The sequence below is a fragment of the Oncorhynchus tshawytscha genome, linkage group LG10 (assembly GCF_018296145.1).
Source record: "Oncorhynchus tshawytscha isolate Ot180627B linkage group LG10, Otsh_v2.0, whole genome shotgun sequence".
Classification (NCBI taxonomy): Eukaryota; Metazoa; Chordata; class Actinopteri; order Salmoniformes; family Salmonidae; genus Oncorhynchus; species Oncorhynchus tshawytscha.
In genome coordinates this window covers 34,095,735-34,119,779 of record NC_056438.1, presented here as the reverse complement: position 1 = coordinate 34,119,779, position 24,045 = coordinate 34,095,735, and the positions used below count along the sequence as shown (strand labels likewise).

The following is a 24,045-nucleotide window of genomic DNA, read 5'->3' as shown; positions in this document are numbered from 1 at the left end:
GTGGCGGTCTGTGTCTATTCGTATATAACACCTGGTGCATGAAATCCAATATTAAGGACGTCTCTAGGTTTTGCTCGCCTGATGTAGAGTATCTCATTATACGCTGCAGACCACACTATTTACCACACTATTTACCAGAGTTTTCATCTTTATTTTTCATAGATGTCTATTCACCACCACAAACCAATGCTGGCACTAAGACGGCACTCAACGAGCTGTATAAAGCAAACTAGAAAATGCTCATCCAGAGGCCTAGTGGTCAGGGACTTTAATATTGGGAAATTTAAATCCGTTTTACCTCATTTCTACCAGCATGTTAAATGTGCAACAAGAGAAAAAACTAAACTCGAGACCACCTTTACTCCACACACAGAGATGGGTACAAAGCTCTCCCTCGCCCTCCATTTGGCAAACCTGACCATAACTCGATCCTCCTGATTCCTGCTTACAAGCAAAAACTAAAGCAGGAAGTACCAATGACTCACTCAGTAATGAAGTGCTCAGATGACACAGAAGCTAAGTTACAGGACTTTTTTGCTTGCACAGACTGGAATATGTTCCGGGATTCTTCCGATGCCATTGAGGAGTATACCACCTCAGTCACCGGCTTTATCAACACGTGCATCGATGACGTTGTCCCCAGTGACCGTACGTACATACCCCAACCAGAAGCCATGGATTACAGGCAACATCCACACTGAGCTAAAGGGTAGAGCTGCGGCTTTCAAGGAGTGGAACTCTAACCCGAACACTTATAAGAAATATGTATGCCCTCTGATGACGAACCATCAAACAGGTGAAGAGTCAATACAGAACTAAGATTGAATCATGCTACACCGGCTCCGATGCTTGTCAGATGTGGCAGAGCTTGCAAACAATTACGGACTACAAAGGAATGCACAGCCGTGAGCTGCCAAGTGACACAAGCCTACCAGATGAGCTAAATAACTTTTATGCTCGCTTCGAGCATCAGCTGTTTCGGACAACCTTTAAACAGGTCAACATTCACAATGCCGCAGAGCCAGACGGATTACCAGGACATGTACTCCGAGTGTGCGCTGTCCAACTGGCAAGTGTCTTCACTGACATTTTCAACCTGTCCCTTTCAACACCATAGTGCCCTCAAAGCTCATCACTAAGCCAAGAACCCTGGAACTGAACACCTCACTCTGCAACTGGATCCTGGACTTCCTGATGGGCCGCCCCCAGGTGGTGAGGGTTGAGTTTGCAGACGACACAACAGTGGTAGGCCTGATCACCAACAACAATGAGACAGCCTTTAGGGAGGAGGTCAGAGACCTGGCAGTGTGGTGCAAGGATAACAACCTCTCCTTCAACGTGATCAAGACAAAGGAAATGATTGTGGACTACAGAAAGAGGAGGACCGAGCACACCCCTATTCTCATCGATGGTACTGTAGTGGAGCAGGTTGAGAGCTTGAAGTTCCTTGGTGTCCACATCACCAACAAACTATCATATTCCAAACACACCAAGACAGTCATGAAGAGGGCACGACAATGCCTATACCCCGCAAGAGACTAAAAAGATTTGGCATGCGTCCTCAGATCCTCAAAAAGTTCTACAGCTGCACCATTGAGAGCATAATGACTGGTGGCATCACCGACTGGTATTTCAACTGCTCGGCCTCCGACCGCAAGGCACTACAGATGGTTGAGCGTACCGCCCTGTACATCATTGGGGGCAAGCTTCCTGCCATCCAGGACCTCTATACCATGCGGTGTCAGAAGAAGACACAAAAAATGGCCAAGACTCCAGCGACTCTAGTCATAGACTGTTCTCTCTGCTTCCGCACGGTAAGCGGTACCAGAGCGCCAAGTCTTGGTCCAAAGGGATTTTTAACTGTCCATTTCACTGTCCATTTCTTGTTTTTAAACGATGAGAGAAGTGCTACACCTGGTGGAGAGAGATTGTAAGACAGAAATAGTTGCTTTATGCGTGCTGTACATTACGGCATGACACGTCACGATGTAACGGAGGGTCAGCTTTTCTCCAATACTATAGAGCCATTATCATGTCGATCAACGCTTGAATAGAAACGTAGATCACACCCCAGATTTTGAAGTCAACACAGTCGCTACAGTCCCATTAGTTTTCTTTGCAGCCTCGTTTGAATGTCGCGGTTGCGCACATTTGTACGGAATGGGGTGAGTTTACGTTAATTGTTTACCTAGCTAGCTAGCAAGCTACATGTCTTAACAAAAGACTCCTCTTTGCAAGTAACCATTTCAGGTGCATTCATAAATTCAGTCTGGCCATCTACTCTGGTTTCAGAGCACTCTCGTTTGAGTGTGCCAAAGAGCGCAGAATAACTGAGAAATTTATGAAAGGGATGTTGACCGCTCTGGATAACACAAAAACAGCTTAACCAGCTCTGCTAGGGTGAGTAAAATGGTCAGAGTAGGGTGTTGTCTCATGTGTCTGGAAGTAGCTAGCAAGCTAGCCAATGTCAGCCCATTAGCTTGGGTGCTAGGCTAAAGCTTAAGAGAGTGTGAACGATGCTGAATGGGTGTAGACAAATAAGGTATTTTCAGTAGCATTACCAAAACATTCAAAAACTCACTTTTGAGAAAATGGCCTATCAAATTTCAAAGAAAAATTACTTTCCCGTTGTTCCTCAACTGTAGTGGATTATATACCATTTTGTAGCTCTGAGTCTCTACTTTTTCCAATGTAAAAAGCATAATTTCAAATTTTGCTGCATAAGACCGATATGAGCCGGTCGGTCACATTTGTGTAAGTGTCGTGCTTGTTGAATGTCCTTCCCTATAAGCGTGCTGAAAATCTGTTGTTCCTTTTCTTTTACTGTGAAATAACATTGTATCTGGTCAAACACATTTTTTCCATAAGTTTACTAAGGGTTGGTAACAGGCTGCTTTGTCGGCTATTTGAGCAAGTAAAGGGTGCTTTGCTATTCTTGTGTAGTGGAATGACTTTTGCTTCCGTTCAGGCCTGAGGGTACACACTTTCCTGTAGGCTTAGATTGAAGAGATGGCAAATAGGAGTGGCAATATCACTCACTATCATCCTCAGTAATTTCCATCCAAGTTGTCAGACCCAGGTGGCTTGTCATTGTTAATTGACAACAATAATGTTTTCACCTCTTCCACACACACTTTACCTAGCAATAGCAATGACTTATAGATTACCTGGAGCCAGTGGGTTTGGCAACGGGTATGAAGCGAGGGCCAGCCAATGAGAGCATACCGGTCTCAGTGGTGGGTAGTATATGGGGCTTTGGTGACAAAACGGATGGCACTGTGATAGACTGCATCCAATTTGCTGAGTAGAGTGTTGGAGGCTACATTATAAATGACATGGCCGAAGTCAAGGATAGGTAGAATAGTCAGTTTTACTAGGGTATGTTTGGCGGCATGAGTGAAGGATGCTTTGTTGCAAAATAGTGTAGTGGAAATTCAGTACTGAGAGAGACTTGGACTTGGTCATCTCTTCAAACAATCATTTTTATTTAATATCTATATATATTATATAATATATAGTATTATTGAAATAATGAGACTGTCAGCCCACCAGTCTTGACTGACTGTTAGGCTGAGAGTCTAACCTTTACAGATGATGCACAGTTTTATATAGCTGATACCAAGATTGCTTAGTCAGTCATTTCTTAACTTCCCATAAGCCACCTAGGTTATCTACAAAGGATGGTATTTTACTTAGTTTTCCAGATGCCAGGAAGATGAGACAATGAGGCATTGTTCTTAACTCTTCCAGGCTCTCTCTATCTTGAGTCACACACACCACATCTTGTCTATAGAATGCTAGCTTTTAGGTTTTTATCCCCAAGACAAATCAATTGTCAGCTTCAAGCTATCTCTATGCCATGTCCTCAACACCCAGACTAGCTGCAGGGTGCTAGAGTGGAGACCATAAAACACAGCATTAGCAGTACAGAAATATCTTACTGGTCATTAAGTAAATAATTGTTACATATCCAACAAATAAGGTGAATACATAATTTTTCCCTCACCATAGGACGCCGATTCTAGATTTAATTTTGGATTGGAGATGCTTACTGTGAGTCAGGAAGGAGAGTTTACAGTCTAGCCAGTCTAACCTAGTTGATTTGTTCAATTGAGACGCTCCCAGGTGCAATTAATGCAGGTTTTCATTTCAAAGACACAATGGTCAAAAAGATACTCAGGGAGGCCATAGAAAGAGCTTTCATTGGTACAAAATCAAAGAGGGAAATGGATATTTATTACTGAGACAAAATTATGCTAACAGCGCTACATTAAAATATTAGCATCTAAACCGAACCCAAATGCATGACCAGTTTTGATAGCTGCTGGCTTTGATGCTTGGTTCTCTTGTTGTTATATTAGAGCTAATAGTTCATGGTGCTGATTCAATGGGTTTTAGCTTCAAAAATATTGTACTGTAGACCAAAAAACATTCTGATTGGATTAATAAACAAATGTGTAGTTCCTTGTCTTATTTTCTCAGATTTTTATATGCCACATATTATATCAAATCTACATATCAAATGTATAATGGATGTGATTATTTTCTATGGTTTAGTTAATAGTGTATAGGATACCTTCCAAAAGGACCAGGGAAGTAATTTGTTAGACGAGTATCAGATCACAGCATCTCCCTGACAATCTCCTGCTGTGTCACAAACACACTTGGATTAAACCAATTTCCATGGCAATTATGTTATAATCATCCAATTACATGGCTTTCGGCATTTTGTATTTTAATCAAGAGCATAAGTGAATCTGGCTCTAAATGAATAGGATACATATTAGCCCTCATACAAGATAGGGGGAGCTGCACTGCAGGAACACACTCACAGACACTCTAAATCCAACATCTCCTGCTTTGCATTTTTGGTGCTGCTAGCAGTACGAATGGGGACAGATTGTATCGGGCAACTGTGCACTGAAAAGCACAAAAACATCCCCAAAACAATATATTAGCCATTGTATATCTTGACCATGAAAGACCTGGGTTGGATGTTCAGAAAGCAGTATTCTTCAATCCTTGTCTTGAAAAACGATGTACACCTGCAGAAGCTCTGCTGCTTTTTTATTGTTGTTTTCTAAACTTTCTTTCCATGGAAACAATTTGTATGGGGGACAAATTGCTGCACAGTTTGTTTGTTTCCTCATGGCAGCAATACGTTTGTGTGGATAAGTGTGTACGATTTTTATTTCATAAGGGAAATCATCCTCAAAACCATGCAACATCTGCTCCGAATGTAAAGCAAACACTGCCTGTGTTTGTAAGGATACCATAGATAGTTTGATTGATGGATGTGCAATTATAGCTAGTCATTCCTTATTAGTTAATCTCTTGATTAATCATTGCAGTTGTTTTACTGATATTACTCTGCATTTAATTAACATACCACACTGATCTTACATGATCCGTGCATTGGCTTTTTGTCTACCAATATACCACAATTAAATTAATTGCTCTCTGTTTTCTCTTTTATAATATGCAGATAAGAATCTTCCAAACAGCTCGAATGTCGAGGTGGAAGTCACACCACCAATGAATGGCACTGCTGGACAAGAAGGGGAAGCTGCGGTAAGAAACCCATTTTAAGCACAGACATAAACACACAAACCAACATAAATCCAACAGCAAGCAAGTGGGCACACATACATTTGAAGTCGGAAGTTTACATACACTTAGGTTGGAGTCATTAAAACACGTTTTTCAATCACTCCACAAATTTCTTTTAACAAATTATAGTTTTGGCAAGTTGGTTAGAACAACTACTTTGTGCAAGTCATTTTTCCAAAAATTGTTTACAGGCATATTATTTAACTTATAGTTCACTGTATCACAATTCCAGTGGGTCAGAAGTTTGCATACACTAAGTTCACTGTGCCTTTAAATAGCTTGGAAAATTCCAGAAAATTATGTTATGGCTTTAGATGCGTCTGATAGGCTAATTGATGTAATTTGAGTCAATTAAAGGTGTACCTGTTCATATATTTCAAGGCCTATCTTCAATCTCAGTGGCTCTTTGCTTGACATCATGGGAAAGTAAAAAGAAATCAGCCAAGATTTTTTTTTAAACCTCCACAAGTCTGGTTCATCCAGCAATTTCCATACGCCTGAAGGTACCACGTTCATCTGTACAAACAATAGTACGCAAGTATAAACACCATGGGACCACGCAGCCATCATACCGCTCAGGAAAGAGACGCATTCTGTCTCCTAGAGATGAACGTACTTTGGTGCGGAAAGCGCAAATCAATCCCAGAACAACAGCAAAGGACCTTGTGAAGATGCTTGAGGAAACAGGTACAAAAGTATCTATATCCACAGTAAAACGAGTCCTATATCGACATAACCTGAAAGGCCGCTCAGCAAGGAAGAAGACACTGCTCCAAAACTGGCATAAAAAAGCTAGTCTACGGTTTGCAACTGCATATGGGGACAAAGATTGTACTTTTTGGAGAAATGTCCTCTGGTCTGATGAAACAAATATAGAACTGTTTGGCCATAATGACCATTGTTATGTTTGGAGGAAAAAGGGGGAGGCTTGCAAGCTGAAGAACAACATTCCAACCGTGAAGCACGTGGATGGCAGGATCATGTTGTGGGGGTGCTTTGCTACAGGAGGGACTGGTGCACTTCACAAAATAGATGGCATCATGAGGTAGGAAAATTATGTGGATATATTGAAGCAACATCTCAAGACATCAGTCAGGAAGTTAAAACTTGGTCGCAAATGGGTCTTCCAAATGGACAATGACCCCAAGCATACTTCAGAAGTTGTGCCAAAATGGCTTAAGGATAACAAAGTCAAGGTATTGGAATGGTCATCAAAGCGCTGACCTCAACCCTTTAGAAAATGTGTGGGTAGAACTGAAAAAGCATGTGCGAGCAAGGAGGCCAACAAACCTGACTCAGTTACATCAGCCCTGCCAAGAGGAATGGGCCAATATTCACCCAACTTATTGTGGGAAGCTTGTGGAGGCTACCCGAAACGTTTGACCCAAGTTAAACAATTTAAAGGCAATGCTACCAAATACTAATTGAGTGTATGTAATTTTCTGACCCACTGGGAATGTGATGAAAGAAATAAAAGCTGAAATAAATCTCTCTCTCTCTACTATTATTCTGACATTTCACATTCTTAAAATAAAGTGGTGATCCTAACTGACCTAAGACAGGGATTTTTTACTAGTATTAAATGTCAGGAATTGTGAAAAACTGAGTTTAAATGTATTTGACTGAGGTGTATGTGAACTTCCGACTTCAACTCTACTAAGCATCAAACTTCATAACTCCCTGCCAGCCTCTTGTGCACATAGTTACTAAGGTACTAGTCAGATGCTGTAGAACCTCAAAGATACGAACCATAGAGTTACGGAATGATGAACCTGCACATTTATTAAATGCATTGAATCCTCTGACAGTTTGAGCAAACACACATAGGAGAATGTTAAAGGTATGTCCATATTCCCTTGATCGTTAGTATTAGCTTCTCCTGGCCATATCTCCAATATTATTTGGACAGTTTCATCACAAAATCGTATATAGGAAGGTGTCCAGCAATATCCGAGATGGCTGTGGACTTTTGTTGCATCTAACAGTAAGGTCCTTAGCCTGATATATCCTCAGTTTTCTGCCTGGCAATTGTGTAATTCAAATAACATACTGAAATGCAAGAGGCATGTGATGACCAGTTACATGAAGTATAACAATATAAAACATGACAATCTTTCATTCAAGTCTTTATTACAACATTCTTGTAATTGAGTCATCGGCACAATCCATATTAACCTAGCTAGTGGAACTTCTTAATTACTTACATAGAGCATAATAAGAATAAGAAACAAAAAATATTATTCACTTTATTTAAAATTATGATGTAAATTAATCAAACATTGAATGACTTTGTGAAATGTGTAAGCTGCAAGATGTCTGTGTTGTCATCCTTCTCAGTCCCCTAGTGGAGTGGGGCAATTCACAATCACCAGAGAGGGCTATAATAGAGAGAGGTTTAAAAAGAGAGGGGTCGTCTTGGACTAGGTGGAGCTTCAGATCTCCTGCAGAACCCTCTTTTAGGTTATCGCTCAAACTCCAGCTGTAACTTTCCTGATTCAGCTTATGAACCAGGGCCTGGTTTCCCGATAGCGATGGAACTTAGGCTTACGAGTGCTTTACGAATGCATCTTTCCTACAACGGACGAAGATGTAACATGCATTTCCCAAAACATTGCAGAGAGAACTGATAGGATCTATAAAAAAAAGGGACCACTGCTCTCGGAACAGCTTACCTTAATATTAGAATTATTCCACAATACTGACGACGGATCAACTCCTAGAAAGACATGATCCCTTATGACTGCAAATGTTGAGGCGGCTTGTTCTAATGCTTACCTATAATAATACACTAACTCAAGATTTAGTACATCATTGTGCATATGTTGTTAAACATTAAATATACTGAGGCAAAAATTACAGACAGTAGCTTACAATTAGCAACAACATTTAATGAACATTTTAGATTATTTCAATATTATTGAATTATATAGGCCTGTAGCCTATACTGTAGGCTATTTGTCTTTTAATGCACTCATCTGTTTTCATTTGAAGCATATTTTTATCCTTTGCTTGTTTATAACAACTATAAAGACATTGGCAACTTTGTATTTGTAATTTACTTCGTTGTGAAGTTATCGGTGGTCACAGAGAGACATATAAACATCTTGATTCTATTTTTAGTGGAGGTCTTCCATGTATAAAGTGATGGGGTAAGAAATAAAACGCATCTAACGATTCACTTAGCTGTTCTACGAGTGGTCTGAGACAGTCGGTAAATAACGATTGTTTTCAAATGCAACTTTAGAAACAATGGTTTTGGGAAACAGCTCAGAGATTTAACGATGCTGCTAAGAAGGTTCTAACAAAGAATTTCGATGCTTTGGGGAAACCGGACCCAGCTAATTATTAGAATCAGGAGCACTGGATCAAGGTCGGAGCTTAAACCTACAAGACACTAGCTCTCCAGGAACAGGGTTGGAGAGCCCTGCATCAGATACAAGTAATACTGAATGACTGTTGATGGAATCTGGATCTGGTCATCCTCATTGTGGTAGGTAGACTGTCACCATGATGACCTGAAAAATATTAATAATTGCTTGTGGTAAGCAAATAATGCAACAGGCATTCGTTGTAGTATGGTCAATATGTTCACAGAGTGGGATCATGTCTACATAGGGTGGCGGGATGAAAATAGTCTAGACCATGAGCTGTGTAAATTTGGGTCTGTGCATTTTCAGACAAGGTGTGTATGTACCTGGCTGGAGGTGAGGACTTGGACCTTGACAGAAATCTGTAGTCACTCTCACTGACTCACTTGCGACTTGTCTCTGACAATGTAGCTACATCAAGCGATTATTATTAATCACACATTTAATTAACTACAGATTTTCACATAGCAAGCTAGCTCGGTTTAATTTACAGTTGCAGAACTCAGCAGGGCGAGAATCCATTGATTGATGTTGGACGAGGCTTTACGTTTCACGGGTAAGATACCTAATGAGCTGATTAGCTAGCAAGCTAAATTATTTCCCAATCATAATTTAGGTCACGCAGGATATTAACTCTGATTTAGTAATCTTCAGATCCACAGGCGGTAACACTATGAAGCCTGTTCTTAAAACAATGATTTCGACAGATAATTTAAATAGATTGTCTGGAGCGTTAGATAAATCAAACCTCCTCTCTGCATCTTTTTTTATCTGGCCCGTCATGTCATCGGGCGAAAAACAGAGGGAAGGAAGAAAAAGTGTTGTTATCAAAAGCAATCACTTGTTCATGTGAAAACACTGAATTTATTTGTCACATGCGCCGAATACAACCTTACAGTGAAATGCTTACTTACAAGCCCATAACCAACAATGCAGTTTTAAGAAAATACAAAAAAGTAGTATTCTGGGTAGCCATTTGTTCAGGAGTCTTATGGCTTGGGGGTAGAAGTTATTTAGGAGACTTTTGGTAAAGGGCTTGGCGCTCCGTTACCGCTTGCCATGCGGTAGCAGAGAGAACAGTCTATGACTAGGGTGGCTGGAGTCTTTGACAATTTTTAAGGCCTTCCTCTGACAACCGCCTGGTATAGAAGTCCTGGATGGCAGGAAGCTTGGCCCCGGTGATGTACTGGGCCGTACGCACTACCATCTGTAGTGCCTTGTGGTCGGAGGCTGAGCAGTTGTCATACCAGGCAGTGATACAACCTGTCAGGATGCTCTCAATGGTGCAGCTGTAAAAATCTTTTCAGTCTTCTGAGGGGGAATAGGTTTTGTTTTGTCATGCCCTCTTCACGACTGTCTTGGTGTGCTTGGACCATGTTAGTTTGTTGGTGATGTGGACAGGGAGGTGATTAGTCCCAGGGTCCTTAGCTTAGTGATAAGCTTTGAGGGCACTATAGTGTTTAAAGCTGAGCTGTAGTCAATGAAAAGCATTCTCACATAGGTTTTCCTTTTTGTCCAGGTGTGAAAGGACAGTGTGGAGTGCAATAGAGATTGCATCATCTGTGGATCTGTTGGTGTGGCATGCAAATTGGAGTGGGTCTAGGGTTTCTGTGATAATGGTATTGATGTGAGCCATGACCAGCATTTCATGGCTACAGACGTGAATGCTACGGGTCGGTAGTCATTTAGGCAGGTTCTACACATGCTTAATTACGTAACTTTTGTTTTGAGGCGACTTGGCTGAACTTTCAGCGATTTAATTGAACCCCCTCAATGATTCTGATGTTGTTTTACCTGGGTGCACCGAGTGCAGAACCCCCTGACTACTTTTTTCTTGTGGGGGGCGACTTCAGATTTTCTGTGAACACGCAGAACAGTAACTTGACACTGTCAAGTCCAGTCAGCACAAAATTGGATTATAATAATGACAAGAAGGCAGGAGTTCTTGAAACAGCGATGCTGTCAGTCGAGTCTGGTCAGTTGTCTGATGCTAGCATGCATTTGCACACCTGCCCCATTGAGTATACATGTTGTTCACAACTAGCTTTCCATTTCTTAACAAAGCAATTGATTTTCTATGGATTGTGTTGTGGTCTTGGCTGTTCTTAGTCGAGGAAATGTAGTGTAGCAAACTGCAGTGTTTTTCCTGTCTGAAATCTGACTACCTCATCTTACTGTAGCTTGGTCTATGCAAAGCAAATGAATGTGAGCAGGGTGGCAGTTTCCCAAAGTTTGGTGGTTTTTATTGTTGTTTTTTTTATTGCTTTTCTGACTTTCGTGATCAATCTACTTTGCTGCTAGCTGTTTGTAATGTTTTGTCTGCTGAGAGCTGTCCTCACATAATCACATGGTTTGCTTTCACCATAAAGCCTGACACGCCGGCTGGATTAACAACAAGTTAAGCTGTGTTTTGGTGTATTGCACTTGTGATTTCATGAAAATTAAATATTTTTTGTAATTTAATTTGAATTTGGCGCTCTGCAATTCACCGGATGTAGACTGCTAAAGGGATCTGAGCGGCAAGAGGTTAACCTAAATAACGTTAACTATCTATGTTTTGTGTAAAAAAGTATGATATATTGTGATATTATACACATTAGTTAACGTTAGTCTTACATTAGCTAACGTTACCTAGCTAGCTAAAGTTAGCTGGCTATCATAGCAGTCAAGGATGTTCACTAGCTTATTTGTGCATACTTCTTTTCGCTCCGATTACACGCAAGTCTAAATCAGCAGTTTCCACATGATGATTTCAGCATTATACGAAAAACCTTACTTGGCAAAATATACCAAGCTAGCTTTCCATGCTTGTTGGTTAGATACCTACCCAATGTTAGCACTCACCTGACTAGTATAACATTACGTTAGCTAACTAACTTGGTAACTATAGTAGCTTATCAAAACAAAATCACATTCATTGGCAAGCTACCTTTATTTGCCTGGTTGTTAGCTAGATAGCTTTCAGCTGACTGGTGTAAGCTAGCTACAAAAGGTTAACTGCTGGACTTTGTACAAGTAAGCTTTAACTAGGTAATGTTAGCTAGCTACATAGCTAATCAATATATCTACTTGCATTGATTGATTAACAGAAAATCCATTAAAATAACATAAATGTATCAGAAATACCGTGTAGACATTGTTAATGTTGTAAATTACTATTGTAGCTTGAAACGGCTGGAATATCTACATAGACGTACAGAGGCCCATTATCAGCAACCATCACTCCTGTGTTCCAATGGCATGTTGTGTTAGCTAATCCAAGTTCATCATTTTAAAAGGCTAATTGATCATTAGAAAACCCTTTTGCAATTATGTTAGCACAGCTGAAAACTGTTGTTCTGATTAAAGAAACAATAAAACTGGCCTTCTTTAGACTAGTTGAGTATCTGGAGCATCAGCATTTATGGGTTCGATTACAGGCTCAAAATGGCCAGAAACAAAGTTTCTTCTGATACTCGTCAGTCTATTCTTGTTCTGAGAAATTAAGGCTATTCCATGCGAGAAATTGTCAAGAAACTTAAGATCTCGTACAACGCTGTGTCCTACTCCCTTCACAGAACAGCGCAAACTGGCACTAACCAGAATAGAAAGAGGAGTGGGAGGCCCCGGTGCACAACTGAGCAAGAGGACAAGTACATTAGAAGTGTCTAGTTTGAGAAACAGATGCCTCACAAGTCCTCAACTGGCATCTTCATTGAATAGTACCCGCAAAACACCAGTCTCAACATCAACAGTGAAGAGGTGACCCCAGGATACTGTGTCCAGTGACTGTGTTCTTTTGCCCATCTTAATCTTTTATTTTTATTGGCCAGCCTGAGATGAGACTTTTTCTTTGCAAGCACAGCACTTACACATTATGACTGATGATTGGGTGAGAGAAATTGATGAAGAAAAGATTGTGGGGTCTGTTTTGTTAGACTTCAGTGCGGCGTTTGACATTATCGATCATAGTCTGCTGCTGGAAAAACATATGTGTTATGGCTTTAAACCCCCTGCTATATTATGGATAAAGAGTTAACTGTCTAACAGTACACAGAAGGTGTTATTTATTGGAAGCCTATCCAACATAATCCAAGGCAGCAGCTACTCTTCCAGTTATACCATTTTTAAAACCTTACAATACAAAACTGTAGGACCTGCCATTTTGATAGTGCTGTTTAGAAGGCAGACCAGCGCATTATTATGGACAGACTTCTCCCCATCTTAGCTACTGTTGTATCAATATGTTTTGACCATGACAGTTTACAGTCCAAGGTTACGCCAAGCAGTTTAGTCACCTCAACATGCTAAATTTAGAAGTTATTCATTATTCATGAATGGGGATCCATGATACATACAAATACAAACCTCAGCTTGAATACCACCACCATGTAAGCAGCTGTGTTGTTGCCGAGCAAAAGACTCTGTGTTAGAACTCTGCACTTCGGGAAAAAAATATGTTAGCATTGTCAGAAATGCTAGAAAAAGGTAGCACATTGTTGGTTCTTAATGGACAGAAATGAGCACGTGAGAGCGAATAATTATATATTTAATCAAAACGGTTGACCCTAGAAACTTATTCAGCCCGAAAGGTGGCAAATCTAATGGCCCCTTTATGTACACTGTAGTCTCGTTCTTATCCAACGCCTAGATATTGAGCTACTTCTGACCAATCATTTTTTTATTTTTTTCCCCAATGCTGTTTAAAATCTAGTATGTGGTTCTTGGTAAGGAACGGAGAGCTCATGACAAGAAGCTGGGAGTGTGTTTTATACCTCCAGTCCAGTTGATTTGCAAGTTTTCATCAATATTGGTGTCATATTGGCTTAGATATAATGTTAGGGAGATTTTAATTTGAACTGTGGGGATGATAATGTGGGGACGATAATGGATGAATATCTTTGAGATAAAGAATCCCACACTGGGAGCTGTACTTCAGCATAGTGAGAAGAGAAGTTCTGTGGGATTGATGCAAAGGTGGAAATGACCTCAGCATGGGTCATTATTGTTGGTAATCTCCCAGCATGCCTGTGGGTGCAATTATACCCCTCTCTCTCCCGCTGCCCACCACCTCAGGATGCGTGAAACTCAAACACACTCACAACAGTAGCACCGGGACGAGCAAGGAGACTTTCCTTGCTTCACTATGCCGTGCCAGGTAGGCAGATGGCACAGCATGCTACCAGAGTGATCAGGCGCTCACTCAAAGTGACAAAGAGGAAGGGAAACAGCCTCACTGGCAAGACCAGAATAAATGGCGTTATGACCCATCCCATGGTGAATCCATCCTGTACATCAAGGACAATTTGGTGTATTCAAGCAGAGCCAATGAACTTCAGTTGCACTTATTTTTAAAATGCGGTAAATATCTAACAATCACCCATCAAGATGTAATACCCTTTAATTCTTTTTTTGTCATTATCTTATTCCATTTCTTCTTCTTCTTATTATATATATTTTGTTATATTAAAACATACAATCTACTTGCAGTGAAGCCTCTCAACATCTATATCACATTCAGTTATCTAACAGACTCCCATCCAGAGCGACCCACAGAAGCAACCACAGTCATCGCCCTGCTCAAGGGCTCGTCGACAGATCTCCCACAATGTCAATAACGGGGACTCAAACCAGCGATTGGTCCCTCCACAGTTCCCCAAGAGCTGCCCCTCAACCACCCAAGACCCCTGTCCCCAAATCCCCATCCCCCAAAGCGCCAACAATCAACAAAATGAACTCAATTTTAAAAAAGAAAGACAGGCAAGGAAAACAAAAAACAAAAGACATCAAGGACAACAAAAATCATAACAGCAAGGCCAACTGAAGATGTTTGAGTGCATGTATGGCATTATTTACATGTGTGTGTCCCAGTGTATGTGCACGTGTATACATTTGAATGAGAGTGTGTTTTTGCATGTGTACAAACACCTAAACTGCATCAGGCAAACAGGCATTAGCTGTAACAACACTGCCCCTCAGTGTCATTCAAACTTACTTGTTATTTTTGGACCTTTTTTTCTTCTTTTATCTTTGATCGTCATTCTATCCCTTGCCCAGCAACTGTTATAACTCTTGTTTCTACAAACGTTTACCAAAACATAGATACCAAAGTTAGATATCATACCTCCAAAATCTTTAACAAATTGAGCTGTATTACTCACAAAGGATATGTCATGTTTTTGTTTACATTGGGATTAATTCTTAATGAATCTTAAAGGGGCAATCTACAATTGGTACATCCATTTTAGACTTTTAAATTCATTATACATACCCATTGATTCTTGAAGAATATGACTTATAAATGCATTTTGAGCTTAGTTTTTTGTATTTGTATTTATTAGGGATCCCCATTAGCTACTGCCTCTTCTTGGGGTCCAAACACATTAAGGCACTTACATCACACATAAAACAAAAGGTAAAACATTACATCATATAACATTATTACACCACTAAATACTGTATCTACAATACAATGTATAATACCACCATACAGCAATATTTCAATGTATGTGTGTGTAGAGTGTCTGTGCTAGCGTGTGTTTGTGTATGCGTGTGTCTGTGTCTGTACCTGTGTGTGTGTCACTTCACACTCTCCGCTAGTCCATAAGGTGTATTTTATGTGTTTTTTCAAATCTGATTCTACTGCTTGCATCGGTTACCTGATGTGGAATAGAGTTCCATGTAGTCATGGCTCTATGTAGTATTGTGCGCCTCCCATAGTCTGTTCCGGACTTGGGGATTGTGAAGAGACCTCTGGTGGTATGTCTTGTGGGGTGTCATTTTGATCTCATCGATGGTCAGTCCTTCCATCCATATCTCTGTCTATGAATTTGAGAGTAGTTACATTTCTCCAGACCCATCCCACAGCTGTTTACCAAAATGGTTCACACTTTGCTGTTGTTTGAATGGTATATTACCCTGTCAAATTAACTGTATTACTCACAAAGGATATGTCATGTTTTTGTTAACATTGGGATTAATTATTGATTAATCTTAAAAGGGCAATCTACATATTGGACATATTTAAAGTTGTTAAGCAAAATCAGCTTCAGTTTGGATCTTATAATCATCTACAGATATCTTTGCCATCACTGGAAAAACATTACTCGTCCTTCCCCATTCCACAACCCACCAGTCACACTGAAAAATGCTCTGGGTAACAAAAGGGATCCCCTTGATTTTCATCAATTTTTTACAGTCTTTTTCACACAGGCTTGCCAGTGCTTTGAAATAGATCTTACTGGTTGTTGTCTTCTAAACGCCGATACATTTTTGTATCTACCTAGTTTCTTTTTAAAGTTATTTTTTTGTTTTGAACTCTCTATTATTACGCATTGGGAATGTAGGACAGTCTTAGAATAAACTACGGAAGGAAGCTGGTGAAATTGAGCCTTGTTGGTAATATGGCCATGCACATCGATCAATTCAGCTGCACCCCATCAGTTTTATGATCTATTGATCTATGATCTATTGCTAATAATAGTCATCACCTCAACCCTCATCACTCATACTGTTGCTCAGATTAATAAAATCTATGGGCTCCCTATTGTTTGCTCTAAAAAGAGAGGAAATGTTACCTTCAGCAAACAATTTTCACAAATTCAAACTTTGAGGTGCACGAAAACCAAACTCAACTTATGATTATCTTTTGTAATATAAATTAGTTGATGGTTTCAACAAATTATTTCTACATGTTTCTAATTCACCACCTCAGAAAGTACACACCCCCTGACTTAAATTGTGTTGTGTTACAGCCTGAATTTAAAAAAAAACATTTTTATTGAGATTTTCTGTCACTGGCCGACACACAATACCCCATAATTTCAAATGAAAAGCTGAAATGTCTGAAGTCAATAAGTATTCAACCCCTTTGTTATGGCAAGCCTAAATAAATTCAGGTATAAAAATGTGCTTAATAAGTCACATAATAAGTTGCATGGACTCACTCTGTGTGCAATAACAGTGTTAAATATGATTTTTGAGTGACTACTTCATCTCTGTACCCCACACATTCAATTATCTGTAAAGTCCCTCAGTTGAGCAGTGAATTTCAATCACAGATTCAACCACAAGGACCAGGTATGTTTTCCAATGCCTCGCAAAGAAGGTAGACAGGTAAAAAAAAGCAGACATTGAATACCCCTTTGAGCATGGTGAAGTTATTAATTACACTTTGGATGGGGTATCAATACACCCAGTCACTACAAAGATACAGGCGTCCTTCCTAACCGGAGAGTTGCCGGAGAGGAAGAAAACCGCTCAGGGATTTCACCATCAAGCTAATAGTGACTTTAAAACAATTACTGTGATAGGAGAAAACTGAGGATGGATCATCAACATTGTAGTTACTCCACAATACTAACCTAATTGACAGAGTGAAAACAAGGAAGGCTGTACAGAATACAATATTCCAAAACATGCATCCTGTTTGCAATAAGGCAGTAAAGTAAAACTATCAAAAATGTGGCAAAGAAATGAACTTCATGTCCTGAATACAAAGCGTTATGTTTGGGGCAAACACAACACATCACTGAGTACCACTCTGACCAGAAATAACCCTGAAGGAGCTGCAAAGCTCTACAGCGGAGATTGGAGTATCTGTCCATAGGACCACTTTAAGCCGTACACTCCACAGAGCTGGGCTTTACGGAAGAGTGGCCAGAAAAAAAGCCATTGCTTTAAGAAAAAAAATATGCAAACACGTTTGGTGTTCGCCAAAAGGCATGTGGGAGACTCCCCAAACATATGGAAGAAGGTACTCTGGTCAGATGAGAATAAAATTATGCTTTTTGGCCATCTATGTCTGGCGCAAACCCAGCACCTCTCATCACCCCGAGAGCACCATGTTTTTCATTGGCAGGGACTTTGAAACTGGTCAGAATTAAAGGAATGATGGATGGTGCTTAATACAGGGAAAGTCTTGAGGGAAACCTGTTTCAGTCTTCCAGAAATTTGAGACTGGGACGGAGGTTCACATTCCAGCAGGACAATGACCCTAAGCATACTGCTAAAGCAACACTTGAGTGGTTTAACGTGAACCATTTAAATGTCTTGGAATGGCCTAGTCAAAGCCCAGACCTCAATCCAATTTAGAATCTGTGGTATGATTTAAAGATAGCTGTACACCAGCGGAACCCATCCAATTTGAAGGACCTGGAGCAGTTTAGCCTTGAAGAATGGGCAAAAATCCCAGTGACTAGATGTGCCAAGCTTATAAAGATATACCCCAAGAGACTTGCAGCTGTAATTGCTGCAAAAGGTGACTCTACTAAGTATTGACTTTTGGGGGGGTGAATAGTTATGCACGCTGTTTTTTGCCTTATTTCTTGTTTGTTTCACAATAGAAAATGTTTTTCATCTTTAAAGTGGTCGGTATGTTGTGTAAATCAAATTATATAACCCCCCCAAAATCCATTTAAATTTCAGGTTGAAAGGCAACAAAATAGGAAAACTGCCAAGGGGGTGAATACTTTCGCAGGCCACTGTATGCAAATGTGTTATTTCTGTATTTAATTTTCAGTATATTCATAACATTTCTAAAAACATGTTTTCATGTCATCATTATGGGTTATTGTCTGTAGATGGGTGAGATTTTTTGTTGCTTTAATCCATTTTGAATTCAGGTTGTAACACAACAAAATATGGAATAATTCAAGGAGTATGAATACTTTTTGAAGGTAATGTAAATCTGTGTTTCTCCTCCTACCTCTCTAATAGGAAGCAATACATCAATATTGGATAGTCCAGGTCTGAGGAGTCTGCAGTCACAGGGGTCAGTGTTGAGCCCTATCCTGTTTTTAATTTACATGCTCCCTCTCGGCCAAATCCTCAGAGATTATAACATCAACTTCACCTGCTACGCTGACTATACCCAGATTTATATTAACACTAAACCGGACATTCAGCAGCTAGCAAAACTCAGCATCTGCATAGAAGACATCAGGGCATGGATGAAAGAGAGCTTCCTCCAGTTGAACAGTAACAACACTTAGGCTGTGCTTATTGGGAGTCAAGTTGGATCCTTCTCTGTCCTTCGATGCCCACATGAAACAAATATGTAAAACGTAATTTTTCCATCTTAAAAACATGACTAGATGTTGTCAAGATCTTTGCAGATGAGCCAAAAATACCAAATGCCATTGCGCAGGTTCTTAAGATTGTTCCTCATGTTTTAGCTAGAGCAAATCATGCCTTTGAGGGTGTGATTGATACCACTCTTTGACACAATAATGCAATATATCAGGTTACTGATGGATGGGTTTGGATTTTGTCAAGAACAGGCCTGCTTGGATTAATTTCATGCAGTGAGCCACTTTTCAGTGGAAAAGTGAGCCACTGCCTACTTCCATGTCACCTACACAGCGATGCAGACTCTTATCTTCCGAAGTTGAGGTCTCTCACCTGTTTGGTATTCAGATGACCACACTGAGGGTCCAGCAGTCCAGACATGTCATAGTACCTGATAAGTAGAGTGTTGGACTCCTCCAGGCTTGGAGCAATCTTCCCAATCTCTGTCATCAAACACCATTCTCTTAAGGTCACTGAGAGTGAGGGCATGCTGACCAACTCTATCATCAATTCCTAAGGCCTTAATTGTCAATGTTATTTATCATCAAAATCATCATAATAATAATAATAATAATAATATTTTCGCACCAGAAAATATTTTTGCTTATTGAATAGAGTTCAAGTGGTGATGAAATAAATCACAAGAGCCTTTGTTTCAATCACAGTCCAGGTGCCCATGGATGTGCCTGACTTGACTCCCTGAACATTTTGTAAAACTGTGTATTGTAGAGCCTCAAGATGGCTGACCCTGACTGCACCACATGACCCATTGAAATTATTTTTGAGCACAGATTTCTCCAAACCAATGTATCCATTCTGCGAGTTTCTCTTTTCTTTGAAGCGATCACATTATTTCCATTCACCTGCAACAAGAACTCAGATGTGCGAGTGATTTTAGAATTTTGAAACTGTATCCATACTGAAAGCTCTCTCTTCTTAGGCTGAGGATGAGGAGGATGAGGACCAGCCTCTGAGCCTGTCCTGGCCAGACACCATGCGCAAGCGTTTCACCTACCTCTTAATCATGCCCATCATCTTCCCTCTGTGGCTAACACTGCCCGATGTCAGGAAACCAGTAAGTGCTTCTCGTCCATTTCTATCTCTTACTGTTCCAGTTTGTCAGATAGAGAATTAGTTATGTGTCCCAAATGGCACCATATTCCCTATGTAGTGCACTACACCCTATGGGCCTTGGTCAAAGCTAGTATAGGGAATAGGGTGCCTTTTGTGACACATACATAGAGAGAAAGACAAATGTTTGATATGAACTGTATCTGTTTACTATTTTTCTATAACTGGTAATTGTGTGATGTGTTATTTGCTGTAGATACCTGTATACCATAGTATTGAGGCTTCATTTCTGTAATTTCCATCTTTATAGTAACTATATCTTTTCCCTCCTTTTGTCTAACAGACTGCAAAGAAGTTCTTTCCCATCTCATTTCTGGGCTCTATCTGTTGGATTGCTGGATTCTCCTACTTAATGGTGTGGTGGGCTCACCAGGTACGTGGGGAACAGTGAAGGCTAAAATTCACACTACTGAGCCTTACCGAACCAAGCCAAACCAAGCTGTAATAAGCTGATCTGGTTATTCATAGGGCTGTGGCAGGTATAACATTTTGTCAGCCCGTGATTGTCAAGCAAATAACTGCCGGTCTCACGGTAATTGACTGTTAATTAATATAAACAAGTTTAGCATCTCCTGGCTTCCACACATAGCCTACAAGCCACTGATGCAGAACTTTGTAACTTCTACAATATAAAAAAGTTGTAAAAAACAATTTAATATGGCCTACACCTTCACATTAAATCTATGATTTATTTTAGACAGTTCTAAAGAACCATGATATGAAGAAAATGTACTCTATTTCAGAAGAAATAGCTTTCCTCATGTTAGGCCCTGATATGGCTATGCCATACAGCTGTGAACTACGCTAGTTAATTTAGCTGACAGGATTTGCTTAGAAATTAGGAGGTATTAAAGTATGAAGAATACAATTGAACATGGCTTAATAAAATAGAAATGATATTTTCTCCAAATGATTTCAAAGGAAGTGAGCACCTTCGGCTTTTCCTGTGTTGAGCGGTTAACAAAGAAACTGGTCCCACTATATGCTTAATTTAGAGTTATTTATGGAACTTTAGTTGTGTTTGGATTTTGTATAAATTCTAAGGCTGCATGATGGGACTCTAATGATGATTTGAAAAAAAATAGCATGAAAGGCATGAGCTCTAATTTGGTTCTTGTGCAAGCTGCACACACTTCATCAGTCTCTCATTCACAATTTGACAAGCACTTGATAATATTCACCAGACCTTATTAGCCAATGCCCGTCAAGTGATTGGGTCCTTGTCACTGTCAGGGATTTCCTCCTCTTCTTCCGAAGAGGAGAGGTGAAAAGGATCAGAGGACCAATATGCGCCGTGGTAAGTGTCCATGGTTCTTTTAATACGTAAACGTGCACATGAACAACTGATTATAAAAACAAGAAACGTGTGAAAACCTAAACAGTCCTATCTGGTGCAAAACACAGAGACAGGAACAATCACCCACAAACACACAGTGACACCCAGGCTACCTAAGTATGATTCTCAATCAGAGACGACTAATGACACCTGCCTCTGATTGAGAACCATACTAGGCCGAAACATAGAAATACCCAAATCATAGAAAAACAAACATAGACTGCCCACCCAACTCACGCCCTGACCATACTAAATAATGACAAAACAAAGGAAATAAAGGTCAGAACGTGACAGTCACAGGCATTACAGCTAAAAAATAGGCTACAAGTAAATGAAGACAGACACATTGGGGACAAAACTGCGCGCGTTCCTTTTATTGAATTCCGAGGCAAATATCAAAGATGTTAGAACTGTCAACGTTTAGCCTACTTTTTCGTCAGCCAGCAAGTTATCCTGCCTCTTGTCCATCCTTAAAGGGTTCTCCTAATCCTGTTCGAGTGGGCGGATTTCCTCACCTTTCTCGCCAGCCATGATTTTGGGCAGCTCCATGGTAAGAAATGTCACTGTTCCTGGTGCAAAAACACTGCTGTCCTGGAGCTCCAGTAAATTATATTAAGCTGCTCCAGAATGTTCTACGCCAGGATATGGAAATCAATTCTATTGTAGTCCATGTTGTTTTAATGATATGTGACTAACCACCTGGATTTGGTCTTATGTAGCAAAATTTGAAATTGTGTTTCTGACATTGGATAAAAGTAGAGACTCAGAGCAACATAATGGTATATCATAAACTGCATTTTTGAGGAACAATGGGAAAGTAATTTTGTTTTGAATGTTGATAAACTTGTAAACCCACGTTTGAGAAAATGGCCTTTGAATGTTTTGGTATCTAATGAAGAGCTCTTCTTTGTCTACACCCATTCAGCATCATTCACACTGTCTTAAGCTTTAGCCCTACCCATCTCGTTTCGCCCTTGCAGTGTTCAGAGCGCACACTTGATGATAATTTGTTTACCTCTTGGTAACATGAAAACAGCCTAACCAGGTCTGCTGGCAACAATTTCATTATGCTTTTTTGCCAATGTTTACTGACACCTGCCATATTCAGCTGGTGTTGTACACTTTTCCCATAAGACATATAGCTAGCTAGTTAGGTAAACAATAAACCTACCTAGGTAAGCAACATGTAAGATCACACACATAATGTAACGTTAGCAGACGAGCCAGCCAGCTAACGTTAGCTGGTTAAACAACAATGAACATAGTGCCAAATCATGTCATTCCTACCCTGCATGAATCTGCTGGAAGCTAACCAACTAGATTCAATGTTAGCTTGCCTGTTTGGGAAAGGCTTGCCGTTATCGGGACACCTCGACAACAGCCGGTGAAATTGCAGAGCGTGAAATTCAAATAACAGTATTATAAATATTTAACTTTCATAAAACCACAAATGTAATATATAAAAATAAAGCTTAACTTCTTGTTAATCCAGCCGCCATGTCAGATTTCAAAAAGCAAACCATCTGAGGATAGCGCCCCGCATACATACACATGAAAATCATATTTCAAACAGGTAGGTGCGACACAAAAGTCAGAAATAGCGATATAAAAATACCTTACCTTTGATGATCTTCTTCTGTTGGCACTTCAAAAGGTCCCAGTTACATCACAAATGGTCCTTTTGTTCGATAATGTCCTTCTTTATATCCATAGAAACCAATTTTAGCTGGTGCGCTTCAGTCAATAATCCACCCATTTTCCCTCCATCAATATGCATACAAAATTAATCAAAAACGTTACTTTCCCAAACAAGTCAAACAACATTTATAATCAAACCTTAGGTATCCTAATACGCAAATAAACAATCAAATTTAAGACGGAAAATCGTTATTGTCTTTACCGGAGAAAAATACCAAAGAACACGTTTTCTTCCACGCGCTTGGAAACACTACAGCCAAGATGGGAGCCACATAGAAAAACTACTATTTCTGGGTAATTTTTCAAAAACCAGCCTGAAATTCTTTCTAAAGACTGTTGACATCTAGTGGAAGCCCTAGGAACTGCAATCTGGGAGGACTTGGCCTTATAATTAAAAATTATTACATTTTATTTTTTTGGGATGATTTGTCCTCAGGGTTTCACCTGCCATATCAGTTCTGTTATACTCACGGACATTATTTTAACAGTTTTAGAAACGTTAGAGTGTTTTCTATCCTAATCTACCAATTATATGCATATCCTAGCTTCTCGAACTGAGTAACAGGCAGTTTACTTTGGGCCCGCTTTTCATCCAGATGTCAAAATACTGCCCCCTAGCCCAAAGAGGCTAGCTAACATTAGGCTCTAACTAGTAAAGCAAATGGCTTTGGGATACAAATAATAACATCATACACATAATGTTAGCTAGGGAGCCAGCCAGCTAACGTTAGCTATCTAGCTAACAGTACACTTTACCTTAAGACATGTAGCTAGCTAGCTAGGTAAACAATGAATCTAGTTCGGTAAACAACGTGTAAGATCACACATGTCACGTAACGTTAGCTAACGAGCCAG

At 39.9% G+C, this 24,045-nt stretch overlaps 1 protein-coding gene across 2 annotated transcripts in view; it reads left to right on the top strand.

Annotated features, from left to right (window-relative positions):
* Positions 1 to 24,045, top strand: part of LOC112260119 (sodium/potassium/calcium exchanger 2) — a 157,178-nt gene that overhangs the window by 113,890 nt on the left and 19,243 nt on the right. For both annotated transcript variants that reach the window (XM_024434981.2, XM_024434980.2), the window contains 3 exons: positions 5,486 to 5,571; positions 19,966 to 20,100; positions 20,440 to 20,529. In XM_024434981.2, coding sequence (XP_024290749.1) covers positions 5,486 to 5,571; positions 19,966 to 20,100; positions 20,440 to 20,529 — 311 coding nt within the window. The remainder of the gene's footprint in view (positions 1 to 5,485; positions 5,572 to 19,965; positions 20,101 to 20,439; positions 20,530 to 24,045) is intronic.